The sequence below is a fragment of the Zerene cesonia genome, chromosome 20, assembly GCF_012273895.1.
Source record: "Zerene cesonia ecotype Mississippi chromosome 20, Zerene_cesonia_1.1, whole genome shotgun sequence".
NCBI lineage: Eukaryota > Metazoa > Arthropoda > Insecta > Lepidoptera > Pieridae > Zerene > Zerene cesonia.
In genome coordinates this window covers 1,492,892-1,517,272 of record NC_052121.1, presented here as the reverse complement: position 1 = coordinate 1,517,272, position 24,381 = coordinate 1,492,892, and the positions used below count along the sequence as shown (strand labels likewise).

Below are 24,381 nucleotides of genomic sequence, written 5' to 3'. Positions count from 1 at the left end.
CTTATTAACTGGATATTCTTACTTCCTTACTCATTATAAATTTGTAGTGTATTTTTAATTGATTGTTTGTATTTTTTTTTCAAGTCAAAACGGAGCTATTTTATGATATTTTGCCTGGAAATAGTTTGGATATTGACAGTGATATATGCAATTTTTTTACTGCGTTGAAACATATCATTCCTAGAAGCATTTATTTCGACTACGGGGGCGGAAACGCGGAAAGCTAGTCGAAAATAATTGTTTTGGGTTATACGATCAATTATATCCTAGATATGTGTATATTTTTATAAGTAAATAATATTAGGTAGATATAAATATAAAATACGCTAATGTTATAAAACGTTTATTTTTACAAAATAATATTAAATCTGGCACCAATTATATTAAAATAATATGGCAGAATTGTACAATAACCCACGAGGGATAATTATATATTTACAAATATAATATGTTAATACGATATATACAACTGTACATTTATTTAAATTCGTTATAATTTTGAGTATTTACTTAAAAACAGCCAGGCAACTTAAATTAGGTACCTACCTATACACTAGACTTTATTAAATTGGATTGCTGTTTTAAAAACCAAATGTTATTACATTTTTTTATTATTTGATATTGCCAGAAAGCGCTTTTTACGTGATTTTTCTAACATGTTTGTGCGCGACATTCTCAACGAGTATACTTATTTAAGATCCCTACTAATTACTTACGCAATAATATATTATATAAATTTAAACAGAAGGTAACAAATAGAAAATGGTACATATAAATTTGTAGATTTAAAAGCCCACCGAAGGTTTGTGATATAATATTGTCGGATTTTGAAAGACATTAAGTCAACGAAATCAAAACTGCATTGGAAGTTATCTATTGTCCTATTATAACTGCACGTAAAATGACCAGTATATATAGATATGCGCAATAGCTCTAAATATTTCCTCAGTAACATAAGCATTTGTTCTTGGGACAGCGAGGAGGGTACACGATGCAGAGGTCCATGCAGTGCACGTCGGCACCTTCTTTGCCTTGTAACTCGCCGATAGCTTCACACACTTGCCTGGAAATAGGGTTCTTATTCAGTGTTTACATTCATATAGATTTTGAATAAAATAAAAGACATGGTGACAGCCTAAAGTTTCATAACTTAGTGTTAGTTTTTTATACAATTTATCTGTTATATAATAACCAATAACCGATTCCACTTAAAATAAATTTTTAATCGTAATTTAATCACAACAAAAGTATCGGTTAATCCTTCTTTTATCCTTTAACACAATCTTAAAATAGAGCACCCGAATGGGAGTAGGTATCGGAACAGAACAGTATGAACTTAAATACTAAAATTGTGAATTGGGTAATAAAATAATACATTGGGGAGCCGTAGGCCCGTTTCCCTTTTCTTCACACTTCCCAGTTTCCTTTTCTTATTCCTTCATTCCCGTCGTCAATCCTTTCCATATCTCTAAATCCCTAAAAAGCGGATAGCGCTTTCGCAGCTGCACTATCTCTTCGAATGTTCATGGGCGCTGGTGATCGCTTAGGTACTATCAGGCGAGACAACAGCTCAGTTGCACGCTCTGATATAAAAAAGGTGTGTGTGCGATCACACACGATAGAAGTGAAACTTCATTAAATCGATAAAAGAATGAAATGAATATATGTAAAATATAAAATACTATGTATATTTCTGTCTCATTCTTTGCCGGCTTCATTCAACACATTTTTGTATTTGTGTCTCTTACCTGTCGTTTTTTCCGTTGCATCAGGTCATACGCAATCACAACGATTCTAAAGAAGTTTCACTTCAAGACCCATTTAAATGCAGGGAAAGATTAAATTTATACTTACGGACAGTGGCACAGTGCGTCGGGACAGTTGGGCGGGTAGCGGAGGCAGTTGGTTTGGCACCAGTTTTGCATTCCCGGGATTACACGGTAGCCATCAGATGGCAAACAAACCTGGTCCCTGGAAAGTATGTTTAATTATATAGTATTTATTTTGGATAATTTGAAACGGACGTATCTAGCCTGTTTTAGCATAACATAATATTGTATATATTAGTCATAATATATTTGTTAACGAAACTAAGTACTTAAACGACTTTTTTCGATTAAGGCAAGACAGAACAACCAATTTTGTAAATCTGTTATATTCTATAAATCATTAAATGATTTTGTATCTAAATCTAATTTTTCATTTATGTCCTTGGGAGCTTCAGAGGTAGAGTTATCAGGTACCTTCTAGGGAAGTATGCTCCATCTTAGACTACATCTACGCTTACCAGTAGGCGAGATGGTAGTCAAGCGTTTCCCTATCACACATAAAAAAAAATCATTCAAAAGCAAATTAATCTCTTATCGAATACGAGACTATGGGATCTAAAACTTTAACGTTTTCAATTATTAATAATAATATATTCAGTTGTGTGCAAAAATTTAGTAGTAAGACATATATTATACACTTATTGGAATACAAATATCGGACGCACAGCTAGTTGTACTTATTATTATATGGCAGAGCTCCAGACTAAATACAATTTTTTTTAAGTTATAGAAAATTTATGAAGTCAGACACAGAGAAAAAAAATTACCTATATTATTAACGGTTTAAAGGACTTTGGAATTTTATTATACACACATTGATTAACAATCGTTTCTGCATTTTTGCCTAATCATTGGGTGAAATATTACAATTCTACTAATTGTAATATGTATTACTACAACAATCACATTTTAACACCAAACGACTTCCACCTATACAACTGACATACAACATTCAACATTTAAAAGCCTAAAATGTTATAATTTTCACTGTAAGGTTTTAAAAACCGTTAGATTACAATTTGAGGGACTTAAGATTTATCTTTTTTATTAGCAAAAAACTGTTACGGATCATAATTTGACAGATTAAAATATCGCAAGTTATTTTTTTTTGTTTTGTTTTATTTAATATGGCCATCCAACACCTGTTACATTATTACAGATTTGGTTTAAAATATTCACGGATTATATGACAATGTCTCAATTAGACTATAATGCAACGGTTTTTATAATCTTACGGCGACATACAACAAATACTACTCAACATAGGTACATGTTAGTCACTGACACACAACACAATTGAGTATTCACAAAATTATTCACAAAACAAATCCTAAAACCCACTCCACACCCGCATTTGAGAGACCAAAACAATACCTAATAATTATATCAGTACTTAAGTCCGGTGTGTCATTGTCAGATATGTCATTGCTGAAAGAAAAATTGATTTTACAGTGCATGTTTATATAGAGATAAATATAATATAAATACATAATTATTTATAGATGTTACCTAACGTCTTGTACTTTTGCCAGCTTATAATTTTTGCCTTTGCTGAAATATGAAGCATATTAATAAATGTGTAATTTTGCATAAATATATTTTAAAAAGTTATAAAGGATAAAACAGATCACATTCCAAAAGAGAAAATGCTATATATAATACACATAAATTTTTAATAATAATATAGGTGCATTTGCAGAAGTATGGTGCTATACATTTTCATTCGGCTATCGATAATTAGTTCGTAATAAAAAATATGTACAATGCAGAGCGAGATGATGTATAGGATGAATATCATAGTTTAAGTTTAAGATTCTATTTAAAAAAAGTTGAGATTTTCTATTACTCTTACTACCTTACTTAAAATAAAACGTTATTTTGTTTTGTGAATTATGATATGTTAAAATTTTAAAAAAATTCTTGAGAATTCCGTTTTTTGTATGTTTCGATTTCGATTGCTCTTTCATAATAATTGTTACACTGCCTCTAAACAAGTTATCGTTTAAATATTATAAAATATTAAATTCAAATCAGTAATTATTGGAAGTGATGCAAATACTTTTTTATTACTCCACCCTGATATAAAAATTCAGATATATTCATATATACAATCTTATATAACATACCTGACAACAAGTGGGAACACATTCTGTGGCATACTATAGTCTCTGTAGTAGAGCAGGAAGGGGTTATCCCTCCTGAGGTCGCCAGCGAAAGCCGGCGGTAGACCACCCGTGCTGGTCACAATGCTGACGTCAGCACAGTTCCGGAAGGTCTCTGACCTCCCGCATCCGACCGCCTCCGTGCCGTTGGGACAAATGCCCCACATGTTACCTGGGAGACATCAAGCATCCAGAGTTTATAATAATTTAGTAACAAAAGACGATAGACGTAATAAAATTGCAATTTGGAAAGACCAAAAAGAAACAGACTACGAAATAGCTAACACACAGATTGAATTCATATCAACTGTAGTAAAGGAGTTATTGAAAGTTGTGAATGAAATAACATGCAAAGTAACAGAAAATTCGCAAATACATAACCTTCGTCATATTTAGCAACGTTAGATGACAATTGTACTACACAATACGTTATATATGGTCAGTCAGATCGGGAAAGGCTCATTAATATCCTTACTTTTCTCAAAGATTCCAAATGCAATTTGTTTTATAGCTAGCGCTGTTAGATTTCTTAGTACCTAGAAGTTAGCATAGATAATACTATACTAGTTTTTAGGTAAGTTGAAAGGTCATGGTATTAAAAATGTAAAAAATACTAATCCAGTTATTACCAACCTGTGTAATAAGTCCACTGTAGAACACACTGTGTACACGTGATATAAGGAGGCAGTCGCACTCTATATCTAAAGACTTCCTTCTTCGCCGTGTCTAGAGGTATGAGGAACCTGTCCTCTCGCGTGCCAGCTACGTATAGGGGATATCTGTTGACGTAAAAGGATAATTTCATAAAAAAAAATAATTTAATAGTCGCTGTAGATGAGTTGGTGAAAGGGTTATCAGATCCTTTCGGTATTCCGAATTGGTTAATTATTTCTTGAATTTATATCTCAGGTACTGTAATTGCATATATATAATTGCCTATTGAAATATGCAAATTCAATGAAGCTTATTTTAAATGATTATATACAAATAGAACGTACCTGTCGAAGCATTCCTGTGTCGCTTCTTGTTTGGGGTTGTTATTGGGACACAACTTCATTACGAATGTGCCCAAGTGGTTTGCCGTTAACTCGATTTCTACTTCTATTTCCTGAAATAAATGACTTTTTGTTATTGTATTTTACAAGCATTGTGAAAAGATCATATTTTTCTAACGGGTCCTATTAATTTATTTCTAGTTTAGAATATTTGTCTATTATCATTTATCATTTACTTTAGATGGGTTCGATCGCCACATTGAACGAAGTTCAAATGCAGATGCAGTTATTATTGTTTATACAATATTCTGGAAAACATATACGATACTTTTCAGGATCTATATTTTCTATAAAAATATATAAATATGGGTAAATACCTGGCCAACACTATAATGCCTGGTTATAATGCCTTTCCCGTACATGCCGCCCGCCTCATGAGGTCTGGGCTCCGCCAGGTTATCGGCGTCCCCGCACACTCCGCACCGCCCCTGGTTCTGCTCCCACTGGACTGAACACACGCTACATCAGCCCACAATCATATGATTGAAATATTGAACTACTACTCGGGTAGTTAGTAATGACTGCCGCGCTTTTTTCGGTTTGAAGGTAAATATGGGACATAATGTAGTCCTTCATAGGCAGATACTAAGACATACGAGATTTTATAAATGTATCACGTGTGTTATTATATGTGAATATAAAGACATTAATCTATAATTATTATTTTATAGATAGATTAGACGATGAAAAATGTAGGTAGGTTGGCAGTTAGCCCTCTTAGGATTTTTACCATGTTTTTATTTTACAACAAATTTGTCATTGAAGCAGCGACAAAAGGTTAAAAGTAAACTCATGTTTTTGCTGTTCGTTTTTAATTGAAAATACAATATTGAGCAACGGAAAAGATAATACAGTGATTAGGCTTATCGTGGTTAACAAAGTTTATTAAACCCGTTCCGAAAAATTATATTTATTTATTTGTTATTAATGTTTATATAAACCATTACATAGCAGAACTTATATAGCCACAAGTTAGTTTAGTTTATTAGTATATATTTTGTTAAACGATGAGGAGGTTTATTTTACAAGAAAAGACATTTAGAAGAACGTGCCATAAATACACGATAACTCAGTAATTGAATCAATAGATTTATAATCTCAGTAGGCACATAACATATAAAAAAAATAACAATTGCCGAATAAAAAGTGTGAGAACTCCTTTGAATACAAAAGACACCCCGTCGTTCGGACAAAACCCGATGATGTAAGTAGCGTAAAACCCAGACTAGTCGTGAATGACCGCTTGAGTGCTCAAATGAGTATATAATAAGCTTTTAAGCAAGTCACTTCAATGCAGTTCATAATTCAAGTTTATTGACGCAGTCTTCACCGCTAGCAGCGGGAATGATAGAAAGAATATTTATAGGCATCTACAGTTCATGTATATATTGACAATGAATATAAAACAGTAAGTAAATTTATTCTAAAGTACTTGGCAAAGTTTAAATGTATGAGTTTAAGCCAAGGTATCGCTAGCGCGACACGATTGACATTAATAGTCTTCATCATCAACAGCACATATATGTTCCCACTGCAGGGAAGGGTCTAATCCACTGCCGCCGTGGTGGATTAAGGCCTTTTGTGGTGGATTATGTCAATTTTTGCTTGGCACTGTCACATGTCGTAAACTTTTATTCATCGACATGCCGGTTTCCTCTTAATACTCTTATTTAATTAAAAATATATTAACAGATCTCTTTTTACCTTCTGATACGTTGCTTATATTATGAGAGTACTCAATTTTATGGAACGTTAGACAGTGGTGTTTTTAAAAATATACCTTACGGAAGATGTCGGTACCATGTACATTTTATCATAACACTAAAGCATTTTTCTTCTAAAAACCGATATAACGCCTCGCATATTACTGACCGGCATATCCTCCACAGAACAGCTCATTGTCATTATAATTGACCGGGTTAGGGAAACCGAACCGCCACATAGAGTTCCTCGCTGGTGGGTCCATGAGCCTCCCGTGGCCTTCTGCACCGCGGCGGGCGCTACCTAACATCTGAAAACACAAAACCATTGCCTTCAAATAAGCGTTATTTACTTTTGCTGTTGCGTTAATATTGCTTAATACTAAGTACAAATTCTATATAATTCAAATAAAGGCGGATCTATTGAAATGTCTTGGCATTTTATTAATAAAAACTTGAATCTTAGGAGATGCAGAGTACGTTCTATAGTCTCTATAGAGTCGAGTCGATATGAATGGCAGAAATCACTACATATTTCTTTCCTATGTTGAGTGGACTATTGTTACGCTGTTGAGATACAATTTAGGTAATTTGAAATTATTTTGTTTGCAACTTTAAGTTCACGTTATTTTTGTGAGTTGAAATAATCTATATAAATTATTTTTATGTGTTATATTAAGTTAGTAAAAGCTTTTAAACTTAACAAGCTATGTAAAATTAAACATACGCTATTGATAATTCTGAGTCAACTTACTTGTAAAAGGAATATCCAAAAAGTGAGAAACGAAGGTTCACTGCGCCTTTTTAGGTCCATCTGTAAATAAATAAAATAAGTCGCATAAGTAGACGTTTATTTATTTAAAATTAGTTTAAAATATTTGAAGAATTATGTAATCTGGACGCGCAAGGCGTCGCCCCAGTATGGCGAAAGACGTACGTAGGATGGAATCATTATTCAATTATTTTCTTTTCTTTTAATTTCTCAATTTTTTCACAATTGCATTTAATACTATCAAAAACAAAAAAAATAGATACCTATTAAGTATTATCTGGTTTTCAGTTTATATATTTGAGTTTTACGAAATTGATTGTTATTAAATACAAGTGTTCCTTGCCTTACCCGTGGTTCGTTTTTCCTCTCCCTAAGAACCCTTCTTGTGCCTTAACAAAAACGATAAAAAAATGCTGTATTGATAGATTCATTCTCGAGTTTAACGCTTAGCAACATATTTGGGGATTCATTTTTGTATATAAATAAATTCGTAAAAACAACAGTTTTAATCTGTTGATTTATGCTCCTTGTGTCATTAACATATTTTGCAGAAATGCGAAAGAAATTCTATCATTAACAATATAAGAAGCCATTTTATCGTTTGTAGGACTATTAATGTCAGAGTAAATCTTCACGATTACAGCCAACAGCATATCTGGTATGTGATATATACAAAGAAGATTTACATATATTTTTCCCGCGGAGCTTATAATTTTAATTTGTTAAATCGCTATTTATTAAAACGAGTTGTAATTATAATAAATTCACGTATTATTTTGAAAATTATTAATTAATATACGGCTGTCAGCTTCTTTCTTTAGTTTGAATAGTACAAGCTGTTTTAAATAATTTACACATTTACGGTTTTTTTTGTTCAGGAATAAAAATATAAGTATTTAATACGGTAGTATTTATTAGTGGTCCGCCCGTGATGCATAACAGGCAGGTATCCCGTCCATATACAACGATGAAAGAATTTTTGTAATCAATCCAGTAGGTACTGAAGGTATTGTGTTTCAATTGGATTCTGAATTCTTCATTTGAACCCATTTAAACATATATATGTTGCTACTTACTATGACAATCAACTTCAATAAAAGGAGGATATTATCAATTCGACAGTGTTTTTTAAGTTTGTTACTTCATTACTATTGACTGCGTGAACCGGTTTTTTTTTAGTATTATTTGAAAGCTGATGCCTCTTACGTTCCTCCGATTTGTATTTTATCTAGTTCTGACAATGGCGATTTAGCTTTTGTTAAAAATAATTATTCAAGAGTTCAAAGAAACTGCAGTTCTTTTACTTTTAGTAAATTTTATTAGCTGCAACCACCATAGAAATTCAGAAATTTTAATTCATTCCGATGATATACGACGATCGACTATACGAATTTAGTTCTAGTACCGCTTTGATCGGTTCCATTATGAAAGTCATGATCAAGGCTCTTAGTACTTTGACCTCTGTCTTGTGATGACAACATCACTCATAAGAGGTCAGTCAATGAACTGTAATAATTCAATAAGTCGTCTATGGCAAATGCTAATTCGTTTACTCATTCATGCATTATGTATTGCGTGGAATTATTATGTACAGTAAGATCAATTTAAGACAAATTGAATTTTGTATTCAATTGAAATGCTTCTTTATTTATTTATTAATGCTTTATAGCTTTGAAAGTTATTGAAACCTCAATCTACAAATACAATTAAACTATTCACGGTCTATCGCTATGTACCCATTTCTTACAGACAACCAGACGTGATGAGATAAATTAAATTTATAAAATGAATGTATGAAATGTCTACAGTTTGACCATTTGTGAAAAAAATTCGGTTTATTCAGTACTAGCTGCACCCCGCGATTTCACTCGCGTATTTCCGTATCCCGTAGGATTATCGGGATAAAAAGTTTCCTATATGTTATTCCAGTTGTCTAGTTATCTATGTACCAAATTTTATTACAACCGGTTCAGTAATTTTTGCGTGAAAGAGCAACAAACACACACAAATCCTTACAAACTTTCGCATTTATAATATTAGTAGGATTATAATATAGACATTCCTTATATCATAGTCATATTCTACATTACATCAAATAATTTACACTACTTGCTTCATTATTATATACTTTATTTTAACCTAGCTTTCCGCCCGCGGCGTCGCCAGCGTAGTCAAGGCAAAAGATAGACAGTCCCGCGTATTTTCCCATACTTCCATCTCCCGTGGGATTTACGGGTTATAAACTATCCTATGTAAGGGACATAGGGTTTTTGGGTTACAAAATTTTAGTAGGGATTAATTTTTTATCGACGTTTGGCGGTTTAATTTATAACCTACGTTCATATCAATATATGATGCACATTTCGCATAAAATAAATGTATAAATATTGTCAATATATTTATTTAAGTAGAATCGAATCGTATACCTACTTTATTTTGAATAATTAATCGTTCATTGATTATTAGTATAAATCGATTAGGATTTGATAATAGCAGTTATTTACCGTTTTAAAAAAACTGTTATGCGATAGTTTTATGGTGCTATTATCATCAACTATATAGACATCTCTAACTCAACATATTGGAATTAAATGTTTTAATTTATACCCAAAATATATTTTTTGCGTCTAAATAATTACACACGTGCATGACAAAATAACAAAAAATAAGTTCTATATAAATGACACATTATGTCTGACACTAGTACATAACATACAAATTAAATCCTTAAACAAACAAATAATCATTTAAAACTAAATCAATAATAAAATATTGAAATAAGCATAATTTAAACACTCCCTGGCTTACACATCTCTATATAATTTTATTTTATTAGTTGCATATATTCTTAATCAAAAGAATAACCACGATCAAAATTTTTTTAACAATAGCCATCTTCAATCTCGCATTAAAACAGCTTCGTATAAAATAACAATAAAATACACAAGTTAAAGTTTTCTTCCCCATACTCCCCTTAATGATCTTGTAACAGGTGACCGTCGACATTAACAAGGCTTTATTGGTAATAAATACAATTAGCATCGAAATTGTTTCATTTATTTATATATCTGATTGGATTTCACGTACGCTGGTTGCCGTGGTTACGATTTACATCCCTGTGATGAAAATATGTTATACTCACTGATTAAAAAATCTTGTTCAGGTAGCCAACTTGATATTACGGACGATTTCTGTTTAATATTTAAGTGACGTTAAATTTTAACTATATTTTTTTAAACTATTATATAAACATATAAAATAAAGCTCGTGGGAGTCGTTGCGGCAGCCATCTTAAAATGGGTTTCACGCGTTATCTCCTAAACTAGCAATCCTACAAAAATTATTAAGCACGCATCAAACAGAAGTGCATTCTCTGGGAAATGCAACCCTGAATACAACTTTTCAATGGTCTAGGAAAAAGGTAACATATCCCTTGTTATTAGTTATTACAACCATTCATCCATTGCTGCTGTGCATACGATGATGATTAGTTATTGTGTGTTTATTGATTTTCTCGTCAGATAAGATTTTATGACATTTTTTATGTCACTACCGTCTGCAAATGAGTTGTCCTCTTTTAACCTGAAAGGGATAAGAGAAGGATCAATGATGGGAATAAAGGATTGGATTGTTTGTGGATAAGGATTCACACAAATAGCATCCACATGCTACTACATATTTCGCCCAGATCTTCTGACACCTTCCCCGGTGCTAGTTGAACAATTCGTGCGTAAGGAAATTCAAAATTTGTAGTATACAAGTAAAAATATAACTTCCAATACTTATCAACCTACGTTTTTGTTTTCTGCTGTCTGCTTAATACGTTGGATAAATACCTAAACGAACTGGTTGTTATGAAAATAAATCTATAATCACTCTAGATTTAATGTCATGGGTACGATCAAAGATTGTGGCTGGTTTCTTTGAACCGTGATAAATATTTTAATGAATTCTTGGTAGAGATCCATGAAATATAATTTTATCTGTGTTAAACCACCTTATTATAACTCATTTTCATTATTTTTGTAATATCGAAGCTAATCGCCTTTAGTTCATCTACTAACGACGCTTATGAGTACATAAAAAAAAACATTTTAAAATACATACAAAATGCCATTCGCACCAAATTTGGATAAAACCTATAAAACATCGGTAAGTTGCGTTCAGATAGAGATATGTATCGGTTTTAATGACAATTTTATGGGCTTCTGCGAAATATTAATGATAAATGAACATATACTTGGAGACTAATAAATTTCCGCTAAATGATGGTGTGCTACGCAGCGTGTTCGAAAATGCTCAAAATGTAATTTATTGCAATGTTTTATGATCGCTTTTACAGCCAGAGGATCAAAAATGAGCACCAAATAGTGACCTTTAAATTTATTCACAAATGGAGTGCGCAAGTGGGAGACGCAACTCTTCAATACTTGTTATATAGTGATTTTTAAAATACAATTATGTACATACAATGTACAATCCTTAATCATTTCGATAACGGAGGCAATCCGAATCTACCCGCAAAAATGAGATTCAGGCATTTTAAAATTAAAATGTGTTATTTTTGTATTATCCCTAAATGCCTTATTAATCCAAGAGTTTTCTTTATATATCGCACCTGTCATTCTAAGATAAGTCCGAGCACTCGGTGTTTTTATATAAGCGTCTTCCTTCTTATTTTGACCAGAGCAATTATTTAATCAAGCATAATTAAACGAAACACTTGATAAGACAAAGCCATGATCTTCTGTTTAATATATTATACTCAGTAAACAGATTGACGTAGAGATTGCGTGGTTAATGCGCCTTCCGAAGTTGACTTTATTTTTAAATCCTTAATTTCGTTTCGTCTGTTAAAACCAAAGGCATGTTCCTGTGACGATTACTTAGGATTGTGGCGACTTTACTCTTTTTAACTAACTTAAGATTCTCTTTGCGACATTTAGATTGTTTTTTCGTTTTTGTTATTTGAAAACTCCTTGGGTTTACAGTCGTGATGCTTTTTGTGTTTGATGGAAGTTGTTGTTATTTGCTCTCCCTCCATAGGGACAGACGGAAAAATAATTGCATTCTGAGTTATTCTAAACCAGTTGTTAAATGAAAATGACTTACAGATAAATTATAAAAGTACCTAAAGAAAATAAAATTTAAATAAAAAAATTGTAGGACTTTTTTTGGATGATGTCCCAAAGTGCGAAACCCGAAAGGTGACAAGTATTGTCAAGTCCATTCTTTATCAATTATTCAATCATTCAATGGTTCAACGTTTTAACCCCTCAGAAGCGTCCTTAATTATTATTGAAAGCCATATTTACAAAATGATGTCAGATTATCATCGTATAATGTCCCAGTTGTTTTTATTTTTTTGTACAAATCCTTTTCTTATCATCCCACTCTTACTGTCGAGAAATTTTAAATGTACAATAAAATTTATTGCACGATTGTCCAATCTTGTCAATCAATGAAATTATTATTTTAATTTAACCTTTTTTATTCTGTATTCAATAACGCAAAAGAAATGCGCCCCGCAAGTTTGCTTTAATAAAAATAATAATCGGACAAAACAGAAAGAAAAAAGGAAGAATATATTTAATTTTTCGTAAAATACATTGTGACAAGAAAAAGCAAATAATAAATGCCACAGATAACAAATAGTTGTATAAGCCATTAAAAACTTTATACATAAAATCGGAAATATTTCGTTTTGAAAGGTACCTTGTTTATTTACTGTTATGTTTATTCATAACATTATTAACTTTCAGTTATTCTCGTAAAAGTTAAAAATACTAAAAATTGTAAACAACTCGTAAGAACTTGATTATTTCATTCTAGATAGCAGTATTTTTTTAATAAAGCATTTTAATTAATTAATTGGAATCAAGAGACAAAAATGTTAATTAAGATTTGTAAAAGTTTCTAGAAGGTTTTTATAAATATCACAGTGGTTTTTATTTATCTTTTAAGCTGCTGCGATCACCACTACCCACGAACATTTACAGAGGCCGCTGTAAATGATACATATTTTGTAATAGAAAAGGACAAGGAATGGAGAAATGGACTGAGAAGGGTGAGGAATAGAAAACGGATTTCCGCTTCATGCTTCTATTTGACGCTTATCTTCTGTGGGGGTGTGGTACATCAACCGGTGCGAGCTGGCCCAATTCGTGTCGAAACGACCTCGACTCCTATGCTTAACACACTCAAAGTCAGCTCCAGCCTTTTCAGATGGTACTTTAAGTTTTTTTATGTTTGTATGTCGATTTTGGCAGCCTTTTCACTGCCTGATGTCAGTGTGTGCTATTGTTAAATGAACTTATAAACAATTTAAACAATTAAATGATAAAATTTAAGTCATACAGTGTGTGTGTGCGTGTGTGCGTTCGCCTGAGTATGAAAGTGTATATATGCAAGTGTACAATTTATATAAAGGAACTATTAATATTCGTATAATAACAAAACATAAATATTTGCATCAGTCTCAATTTACGCGGTAAAAGAACGCATTCGTTAAAGGTCGATTAAATGATCTCGCTCTGTAAAGCATCTTCGACGGCAGGTAACCATACACTTATCACGAAGTGAACGATTATAAATTTCTTATCACTTGGAATCAGATGCATTGGATGAGAAAATCTTAAATATAGATACCAGGACAACAGAAATTAGTGCAATATTTGGTATGAATCAGGACTGTATTATATTCTCTTAAATACTAAATATCTCACTTATAAAACGAAACTTATAAGCAAATGTTCGATTACAGATTCTGGAGTTAAATTTAACAGGATTTGTCACTGAAAGATGTGAAGCGTAGTACCTAGAAAAAAATAAACAGTCTATTACTAAGTTCCCACCCCCGGCTTCGCCCGTATAGTCAAAGGTAAAACCGAATAAAGCTCATGCTATAGCTCTGCAACCATCTTGGTACCAAATTTCATTTAAACAGTTCTGTGATTTAGTCGTGAAGAAGAGACAAACAGACAGAGATTCATATTTATAATGTTACTAGCTGCGCCCCGCGGTTTCACCCGCGTAAGTCCGTATCCCGTAGGAATATCGGGATAAAAAATAGATGTTAGCCGATTCTCAGACCTACCCAGTATGCTTACCAAATTTCAGAGGAATCGGTCAAGCCGTTTCGGAGGAGTATGGCAACGAAAACTGTGACACGAGAATTTTATATATATAGAAGAAGATAGCTGTCACCTACGTATGCACTCGCGCGGTACCCGGGTAAAAAGTAGGCTATGTGCTAATCCAGACAAAATCTTTCTCTGTATCAAATTTTATACAGATACTTTAAACTGTTCTCGCGTGAAATAGTAACAAACATCAATACATCTACCCATACTTAAAAACTTTCGCATTTATAATATAAGTATAATGTAATTTAAGTTTAAGAAAAAAAGTATTCTTTCTGCTGTTAGATATTCATTATACAGAATAAGTGTATCCGATTTTACATCGGTACATTTGTATATCGTGCGAAATTCTTCACGTAGCTTCTGCCTCGTAATCGCTAGCTTTGAAATATGCAAGATTTGCTGAAGTATGTAAACATTTAAGGTATGTACGTAGCGCCGCATGTACACCCGCGAATCTAGTAGGGCAAGTGATATAATTAGCTGTGAGACAGACGGCCTGCCCTTGGCATTCGCCGCGACATTGAATACGGGGGCTCGTCAACCATCACAAAACATTGACCGCTATTATAGACTCGTTTGTACACTTAGAATATCAGTTCATTTATTTAAAAATTGTCCTATAAGCGAGGAAAAAGATCTTATTGAAAAATAATGATTGCATTATATGATGGTGTTGAATACAGTGCATAAACAGCTGAATTATGTATCTTTTATGGTGTAATTACCCTCTCTTAAAGGTCTAAAATAGCATAAATTTTATACACCCATATGGGGGCAGGGTAGTGCCGCCAGGTCAAGCAAAAAAAGCGACACAACCATGCCATTCTTTTCTCTAAGAAATTCAGGTTATTTTTGATCCTCTATTTCATCGTTGTGGTTTAAAATAGAAGCGTGAGTTATGTTTACCCAATAAATATTTAGTGGCAATAAGTTTGGCAATTTTGAATACTTATCCAAACATTACCTAGGTTCTATTTACTATTTCGGACGTTCCCTAGAACTCAGGTCAATCTCTGGTAATATATTTTTATATAAACGAACTATTGACCCCTAAATATTGATAGCTTTTGTTATGAACTATTATGACTGGACGATGGCAATCATTTTAGTCCTTGTGGCTATTACAGTTGGCGCGACTGAGTTGCCGTTAGGATAATGGTTCATTTTGAATATTAAATTAGGATCGCCTCACTCAACTCGACTAAATTAGTTAAGCCTACGTGATTGCTTATTTATTCATAAATGGTCCCAGTGTATCATTTATTTATGATTTATTATAACACTATTTAATAATAGCGAGAAAAACTAATTTTGGCCTGAGAAGCTGTTTTTTTTTTTTCTTCAAATTTATTACTTTACTAAAATGTAACTGTAAAAAACTCAAAACCAGATTTTTTTGCATTTTTTATCTCGAATGTATTTAAAAGGAACGGTTGAAGACCATTATAAATGTATTATACATTCATTAATGTTTTGTTTACGAAAGATTACAGAACGATCATTATATAATTTATAAAATTAATAGTAATATACAATTGTTTAATATGAAATTTTTAATATGAAATTTCTGCTCCAAATGTTAACTAGATCAAGTTTAGCAATGTAAATAAAAGGAACAGGTTATGAAGGGGCCAATTGACGTTTTGCAGGATTCCAATCGAGGCGCCTCCGGTCGCACTTCCTAGTTAGTGTTTTCTTTTCCTTTTTTAATATTTTAATTAAAGGAACGTTCAGAAATTGTGAAGACTCAAAATACAAATAATGTCAATCAAATTTTCACACGATCAGTAAGTGGTTTATAAGACAAGTAAAGTATACATGATTATATATCTTGCTATTATATACGTTGGATATAAGTAGTATTATAATTGGCCTCATTACTTCTCTATCTATAAATCAAGAACATATGGGCTTTTTTTGGACATAGTTATTAACGGAGTGTTGTTTTTATTCTGATTTCGTATTGAAATATCATAAAGCTCTTGGTCAAAAAAGGTCCTGCAAATTTTAAGATAAAAGGCACTTGCTTTTTAACTCTTATATTTTCTGAAACGTATAGCGTAGGTACAAGAGGAAATTTAATTCCGACTCCTGTATGTCAATAGGCATAGCATTAAGTTTCATTAAAATTTATTTCTTTACTTAATTTATGAAATATAATCCCACTGACTACCCAAATAGGAAGTAACATTATCAGGATTCCTATTTAAAAGAAGGTAGATTCTGTGTATTTTTTTATTTCTTGATATTAACGCCCGGTTTCACAGCTTCTCAATATTTTCTTCTTCTCTTCTCTTTCGGATAGATAACTGTTATATCTATCTTCTTTTTCGGATAGATAACTGTTATATTCTCTGTCTACGTATGCTATATACTGAGGCTACATTAACGGGCTTAAATTCGTGTTCAGTTGGCGCATTAAAAACGATACACATTTTGGTGATTCTTTTGTATTTGAAAGCTGGCACTTCTCCCATACTGTCGAGTGGCATCTATTTAAAAAAGACATCCATTGCAACGACCTAACCGGCCACACCTAAACCACAGAATAATAATTATAAGTAGGTACCTATTAAACGTACGTCAGCAGATCTTTAAAAAAGTTTAAGTAAACGAAAATCCAAACAATTTTGGTTCTTGAGCATAAAATATTAATTTAATATTAATATGTTTAAAATATTTCTTGACAAACTATTATATTATTTGTTATTAGCGGTCCACCCCGGCTTCGCCCGTAGTACATTTATAGCCTATAGCCTTCCTCAATAAATGGTCTGTCCAACACTGAAATAATTTTTCTCATCGGACCAGTAACTTCCTGAGATTAAATAAATGCGATCAAATAAACAAACAAACAAACTCTTCAGATTTATAATATTAATATAGATTACTGTTCTGTTACTTTTATAATATTATAGTTGAACAAAATCAGGATCTCACTAAACAGGTACAATTTTATTACAAAAATCTGGTCATTAAATATATAGGTTCTGCGAATAGAATCTAACTTATAAGCTAAATGTATACCGTAATTCACTTTAATCTGATCATCTAAGATAACGGTTACATGAGCATTTCGTTCATAAAATCCAATTTAAAAGGTCTTAATTTCCATATCTTTTCGAAGTGCTTTCGATATTTAATTAATTTTATTTTAAAGAATATATAAATTGAATTAATGCTGCAACAAAAAGCATTTTTTCCTTCAAACAATTAAGCGAGAAAATGTAAAATAATATAATCAATATATTTGGTTTAAAGTGTACAAAATACATACAGTAAAAACGCCAATCCAATTATTTAATAGACAATAAAACGAATTATTTATTGTATTATAATATTCGTAATAAACTGTTAAAAGGTCGAACACGCAAATGTGCCCATAAATCTACCGATCTGTTGTTTTCATTTTTATATTGCTTTAACAATGTTTTAAAATAATATTATGTGTTGTTAGCCACCCACGCTATGCGTTTGTTTAATTTATAGGATGTCCATGTAACCTTTGAGACAACTTTAAGCGAACTTTTACTCGCACGTTATGGACAATTGAATTCAAAATATGGAATTCTTGTATATTGAAATATATAATACAATACGTCATACATATAACGTTGATGCAAGAACATATATGTATTTATGTTACTAAAGGCGTGGCGAGGATATGAAAGTATCGAAAACTAACTACCTACCCACACATAAATTCAACTGAAATCTATATTAATATTTTAGCTGGAGAGTTTGTTTTAACGCGTTAATCTCAGGAATTGCTGCTAATATCATAAATTCTTTCACCGTTGACTATATATGAGATCCCCGAGTGGCTATTTATTATTTAAACTACAGGCCAAGCCAGGGCGGGATGCTAGTTTCAAATAAAGTCCTGTTTTAATAATAAAGTCTTATTGTCTCTAGTTTATAAAGACAAATATTTTTATTATATTTATTAACCGGGAGAAGCAGTTACATACTTAGAATAAAAATGAAGAAATTTAAAAACGCAATGTTTTAGCCACTTTTGTAACCTAAAATAAACAATTGTTTTTAAGCGTATTTTTATTACAATTTTTTTATTATGTTAAACTAGCTGCGCCCCGCGGTTTCACCCACATAAGTCCGTATCCTATATGGTATTAAGAAGTTAAAAAGTTGCCTATATGGTATTCCAGTTGTCCAGCTATCTACGTACCAAATATCATTGCAATTGGTTTAGGAGTTTTTGCGTGAAAGAGCAACAAACACACACACATCCTTACAAACTTTCGCATTTACAATATTAAGTAGGATAAGCTTAATTTCAAATATTCAATACATCGTAAATCTGACCGTTTTTAATTTCGTGTGTACGTCTGTTAGAATATTCATAAACGAATCCACATCATAAATCCAAGCAATAACAGTTTGAACATTCATTTTGTTATGACATATAATATTTCAAACTACTAATTACCTACTCTACGTGGTTTCATATTGGTGAATTATTTTTTTATCTTTATGAGCAATATAGTATATTCCTATCAAAGATCATATCATGGTTTGGGCGGGTTCACGAAGTTTTCCTTTTCTCGAAATCTATTCCTCTTGTAAATCCTTTCCTAATCCCTTTCCAATTTATAGTCGGCAATCGATTTATAGAGGCGTAAGGTCTGCAATCGACTTTACGCCTCTGGATGTTCATTGGCGGTGGTAGAGCTCACCATCAGGCGACCCACCAGCTCCATTGCCGACGATGACATAAAAAAATGAAAAAAAAACTGTAAACGATATTGTTTATTTTATAGCCTTTAGATTGGAACATTACCGTATAACTTTATGGCTAAGCATTAGTATTACCCTGGCACCTAATGTGAGGTGTTTGTTTTTATTGCGATCGAATTATGTGATAATTTTTATAATGTCAGTGCATAGTAGGTGTCATTCATGAGGCCCACCTGTCGCCCACAACATACATTCTTGTAATTAAAGAAATTTATTAAGATTTGCAATAAACTAATAACCTAAATTACATAGTCAAGTACTCAAAAATGGCAAATAATAATAAAGAAATACAAAACACGGTTCAAGGACAAACGATAACACACTTGCCATATAATCTCACTGAACTTTTAAAAAGGGGATGAGAATTTTTAATGGGATAGAATCTAATGCGAGTAAAGCCGTTGAATGACACTAGTTTAAGTACAAAACAAGATAACTCCACACCTTATTTAGCAATAAGGAACTATGAAGTTATTCATAAATTTCGTTTTAGATATTATGTAAAAATTTAAATAGGAATATTAGTTTAATGCACTGGCAATAACGCCGCCCACTTCATTGCTCTTTATCAGCATCTATTTAGGCCATAATAGAAACTTACACCTACTTATTCATGCTAAACAAACGGACTAAATGATCACTACTTTAGAGTAATGTAAGTTATTCAGATTAAGTAATAATTATGATAAAATATTATTTTTAATATTAACTTGTACTTAACATAGTTACACCATAACTTAACATTTTTATTAAAACCTTAACACATTTTTGTTTTACTGTAAAATTATTCATTTATAACTGTATTATTAACAAGTGGTCCGCCCCGGCTTCGGGCGTGGTAAAATGATATGGTGAAAGATTTTTGAAAACAGTCCAGTACATCCTGTGATAACAAAAAAAAAACTACATTATTAAGTATCTATAGGAGTAAATTGTACAATAATACATACAAAGTATCAACTCCACATTAAAAAGCTTTCAGATTTCAGATCAGCGTTTTTTTTTTTCATTTATGATAAATGACATTCAAAAATGGCGAACTATTTTATAACAAGATGAATCAAGATGCTTCCTCTTTTAACACTCCAAAAGGTCAAACAGATAATTAAACGCTTAAGATGGACTATAATTACACCCAATTTTAATTACAATGATTACAATTGATTGAATGACAGCAACAGCGACGAAAGTTCACGCAACAATACCTCGAGAATATTAAATTGTCAAAACACAACATAAAATTACTGCCGACAAAGTAATCACTACCCTCCGTTAATAAGAATAAAATACGGGCGTTTTGATGAAGCGCTTTTTAAAAATTTTCGGACAGATATAATTAAACATAAGCGGAATGATTTTTGTGCCGTTGGAATTTTAATTATCTGTGCAATTGACAGCTTTTTGCCGCGAAATTTCATAAAGCAGGCGGTAATTTGTTGTTATTGTTATGTTTCTACAGGTGTGATGAGATTTGCATAATTTATCATTTTTCATGAACAGTCCAGTCTTTTCTGTATTTTTTTCTTTCATAATTTATGTGCTATCAGTCATTTAATTATTGAACCTTTAACATTGGAGCTATCGTTAAAAGAAAATTGAATGAAACAAATCTCTATTTTTTGCATTATATATGTAATATAATGAAAACTATTTGAATATATCATCATAAAATTAATAAAGCATAATTAGTGAATAAATTATTACAGAATTAGTTACTTAAAATAAATGCCAATAATATTTTAGGAAATAAAGAATCAAAATATGGAATCTATAAAGATTCAAATTTCAACGAAGCCAATGACCGGGCCCACAAACAGCTCGGTCCCGCATTTGCATATGTAAGCTTTTCGCTAAACGCAGTCCATTTGACGAGAAAACAAGAATAAATAAACAGTTCAACAACCGTGTCGAGTATACTTATACGAACACTAGCTGTGTCCTGCAGTTTCGCCCGCTGGCAAATTGAGAACTCTATTTTTCTTTTCTTTACTTCTATTCCGTTTGCTTCAGGGCCTCAGGAAAATATAATATCCTACACAAATATTGGCAATATGTCAATAGTATGAATATTATTTTATAAATAGTGGTAGATAAATCGTAAGCACTCGCATTCGTGAATTAAAAAATGCTTTTCAGCTAACTAATACTCCCAGGCATCTCAATATATTGTATACTTATATGAAACAGCATCAAAGCATTTTTTTACTATATACTACCATACTACTATTTTCTACTACATACATACTAATATGTAAATTGAAAAACGTTGACTTGTTTTCAACCGACTTCAAAGAAAAGAGAATGTTACCAATTCGACTGCATTTTTTGTGTTTGATTCCTCATAACTTTTCACCTGGGTGAACCGATTTAAAGATTCATTTTTATTTGAAATCTACTACATGCCATGTAGTCTCATTTAAATTTCGTTTAGTTCTGAAAATTTTTCGTTTCGGTTTTGTTAAACATATTTAGTTGGTCTCGCTCATCTTAAAAAATACGGGATGGATTTGAAAAATTATATTTGTGTCGTATAGTTCATTTATCGAGAGAGGCTATAGCTATTATATGACATATCGGCTGGCGGAGGGCGACCAGTGAAAAACGTTGCAAAGGCGGGAAAAATATATGCCGCGGGCACAGATAATATAATACAGCTACCGCGGAGAACAGCGACATTTTTTTTTCTGTCAACATTAATTTATTACAGAAGACATACCTGATTATTGTGACAAATGATAGTTTGCCTGATTAAAATATGTTACCTTGACGGTACAGAGTGTGTCGTAAATAAAAGGTAATGTTAGTTTGAAACAAAACAAAAACTAAAGTTGAAACATATATAGCTGTTATACTAAGTATATCATGTAATGTCAAGAGTCGTGTGCATTTAATTTATAAAAACACTACGTGATATAATCTGTACGACAAATAATATTTGAAATATGCAAATCCCCTTTTAATACATAATACCTGCCAGCGTTATACAATGAGATTATATTATAAAAAATTAACAATCCAGATTGGGCTTTATTAACTGACTCCGACTTATCATTAGCTTAAATTGCATTAACCTTTACTTTATGTAACCGACTTGTGTTTTTTCGTCAATAGCCAAATGTCAAAGCTGTATTGATTTGATGTATTACATTGTTGTTTCGATTATATTGGCATCGATTTAACAAATTTGGTCAATCAATTAAAGCTTTTACATTATTTATTGATTGTAAATTTTATATGACGTTCAGACGTAATCTTTATCCTTGTAAAATGTATTTCGGAGTTGAGACATCTAATTTTCAAAATTCTCATAACAAATATTTAAAATGTATACATATCGAGAATAGACTTTAACATCAGTCTTCAGCTGTATACGGCTCAGAGGAGTTACCTTGACGTTTTAAAGTAGTACTAATTCCGGTATGGGAAAACCGCAGAGCATGTCTAGCGCGCACACTATATGGTAGATTAGTAGCACCTCAGGCGCGATCGCTGAAGAATTACTCTTATCATCTCTGGGCCGAAGACTCATGGTACCAACTCCTTCCTCTTGGAATGTTGAATTGTCAAGGATCGAAAGACTGTGTAGGTGTCCCTTGAGGTTGGAAAAGAGCCTATATTATAATATATTCTTAAAAATGCTAGCAGTGCACTTCCATAACATCAGTCTTGCTAATGTGTGCTGTTTAAGTTGCTATTAATCAGATAAGCCATTTGCAATTAAAAAAAAAACAAAAAATGATAGGTATTAATATTGATTTAAGAGAAGTAAAATTTCCTCAGCAATACATAATATTATTAAAGCTCTACCTCGTCTGCTGCTGCGTCTCACGAATATGAGAATTAAAACAGATATTTATTTCTTAAATTTCACAATCTAAATCAAACCATTAAAAATTTTCCTCGCTATCCAGTCACCAAAGGTGAAACCTAAATGTCGCATGTCATTGACTTAAAAAATAAAAAAAAAATTCAAAAGAACCGCGATGTTAGGTATTACGTGATATTAGTCCACCGCTCAACATATCAAATAAATTGTCGTTGAATGAATTCCCATTCAATTTATAAAAATATCGAGTTTATAAAATATCATTGTATTTCTTACATTTCTGAACATAATAACTTAATTATAACAAAATGGCAAGCATTCTGCATTGATGTTATATGTTTTCAATGAAATATTTATAAGATATTTTCAAGTGAACCATCATTTTTTCGTTAATTTTTGCGGAAGTATATACTGTAGGTATTATAAATATTTATTAAGCGATAGAAATCACTGGCAGGTACGTTATTTATTCGCTCTTAATTTGGTTCGCATTCCGAATGGAGTGCGCAGCATATAATATCAATTTATTTTGATATTTTACATTAATTTATTTTAATTTTGTTATGAAATGTAGTAATAACATACATATTAACCACCTACACTTCATATTTATATACTTCATATTAATACAACGAGAGGCCTTCTTACGTCACCGAATGAAACCTTCAAGAATCACTCAAACGAACCTTCAAAATGCTCAAGCCAATTTGCAGCGTTCATCTCGTTATTTTTGCAATAAGTACTGGTGCGAACTTTGCCAGAGTATCCAACATTGTGCAGAAACCGGCGATTTTAATGGAGTTTTCTCAGCAATAAAAAAGGCTCTTGGACCTTTACCGAAGAAGTCCGGAATCCTTAAGGAATTAAACGGGACTCTCATTGCGAATAGTGACCGCCAACTATCAAGATGGGTTGAACACTATACAATGCTATATTCGCAACCTGCCGACATAAATCAAGATGTCTTAAATGAAATGACGAAGCTAGAGGTGTTCAACGCATTAGACGATCCACCATCCTTCAAAGAGCTGGATATTGCTATTGCTCAACTCAAAAGTAAGAAAAAACCAGGATGTGACGGCATTCTTCCTGAAATAGTTAAGCTGAAATGCTTATTGCCTGTTTTGCACAACC

At 32.1% G+C, this 24,381-nt stretch overlaps 1 protein-coding gene across 1 annotated transcript in view; it reads right to left on the bottom strand.

Moving 5' to 3' along the window:
* Positions 1–330: 330 nt before the first annotated feature.
* Positions 331–24,381, bottom strand: part of LOC119835225 — a 39,811-nt gene continuing 15,760 nt past the window's right edge. Inside the window, exons 2-9 of the mRNA XM_038359929.1 lie at positions 7,501–7,560; positions 6,919–7,057; positions 5,364–5,494; positions 4,990–5,099; positions 4,625–4,770; positions 3,956–4,163; positions 1,855–1,971; positions 331–1,063 (exon numbers count right to left, since the gene is read on the bottom strand). Coding sequence (XP_038215857.1) covers positions 946–1,063; positions 1,855–1,971; positions 3,956–4,163; positions 4,625–4,770; positions 4,990–5,099; positions 5,364–5,494; positions 6,919–7,057; positions 7,501–7,560 — 1,029 coding nt within the window. The 3' untranslated portion in view covers positions 331–945. The remainder of the gene's footprint in view (positions 1,064–1,854; positions 1,972–3,955; positions 4,164–4,624; positions 4,771–4,989; positions 5,100–5,363; positions 5,495–6,918; positions 7,058–7,500; positions 7,561–24,381) is intronic.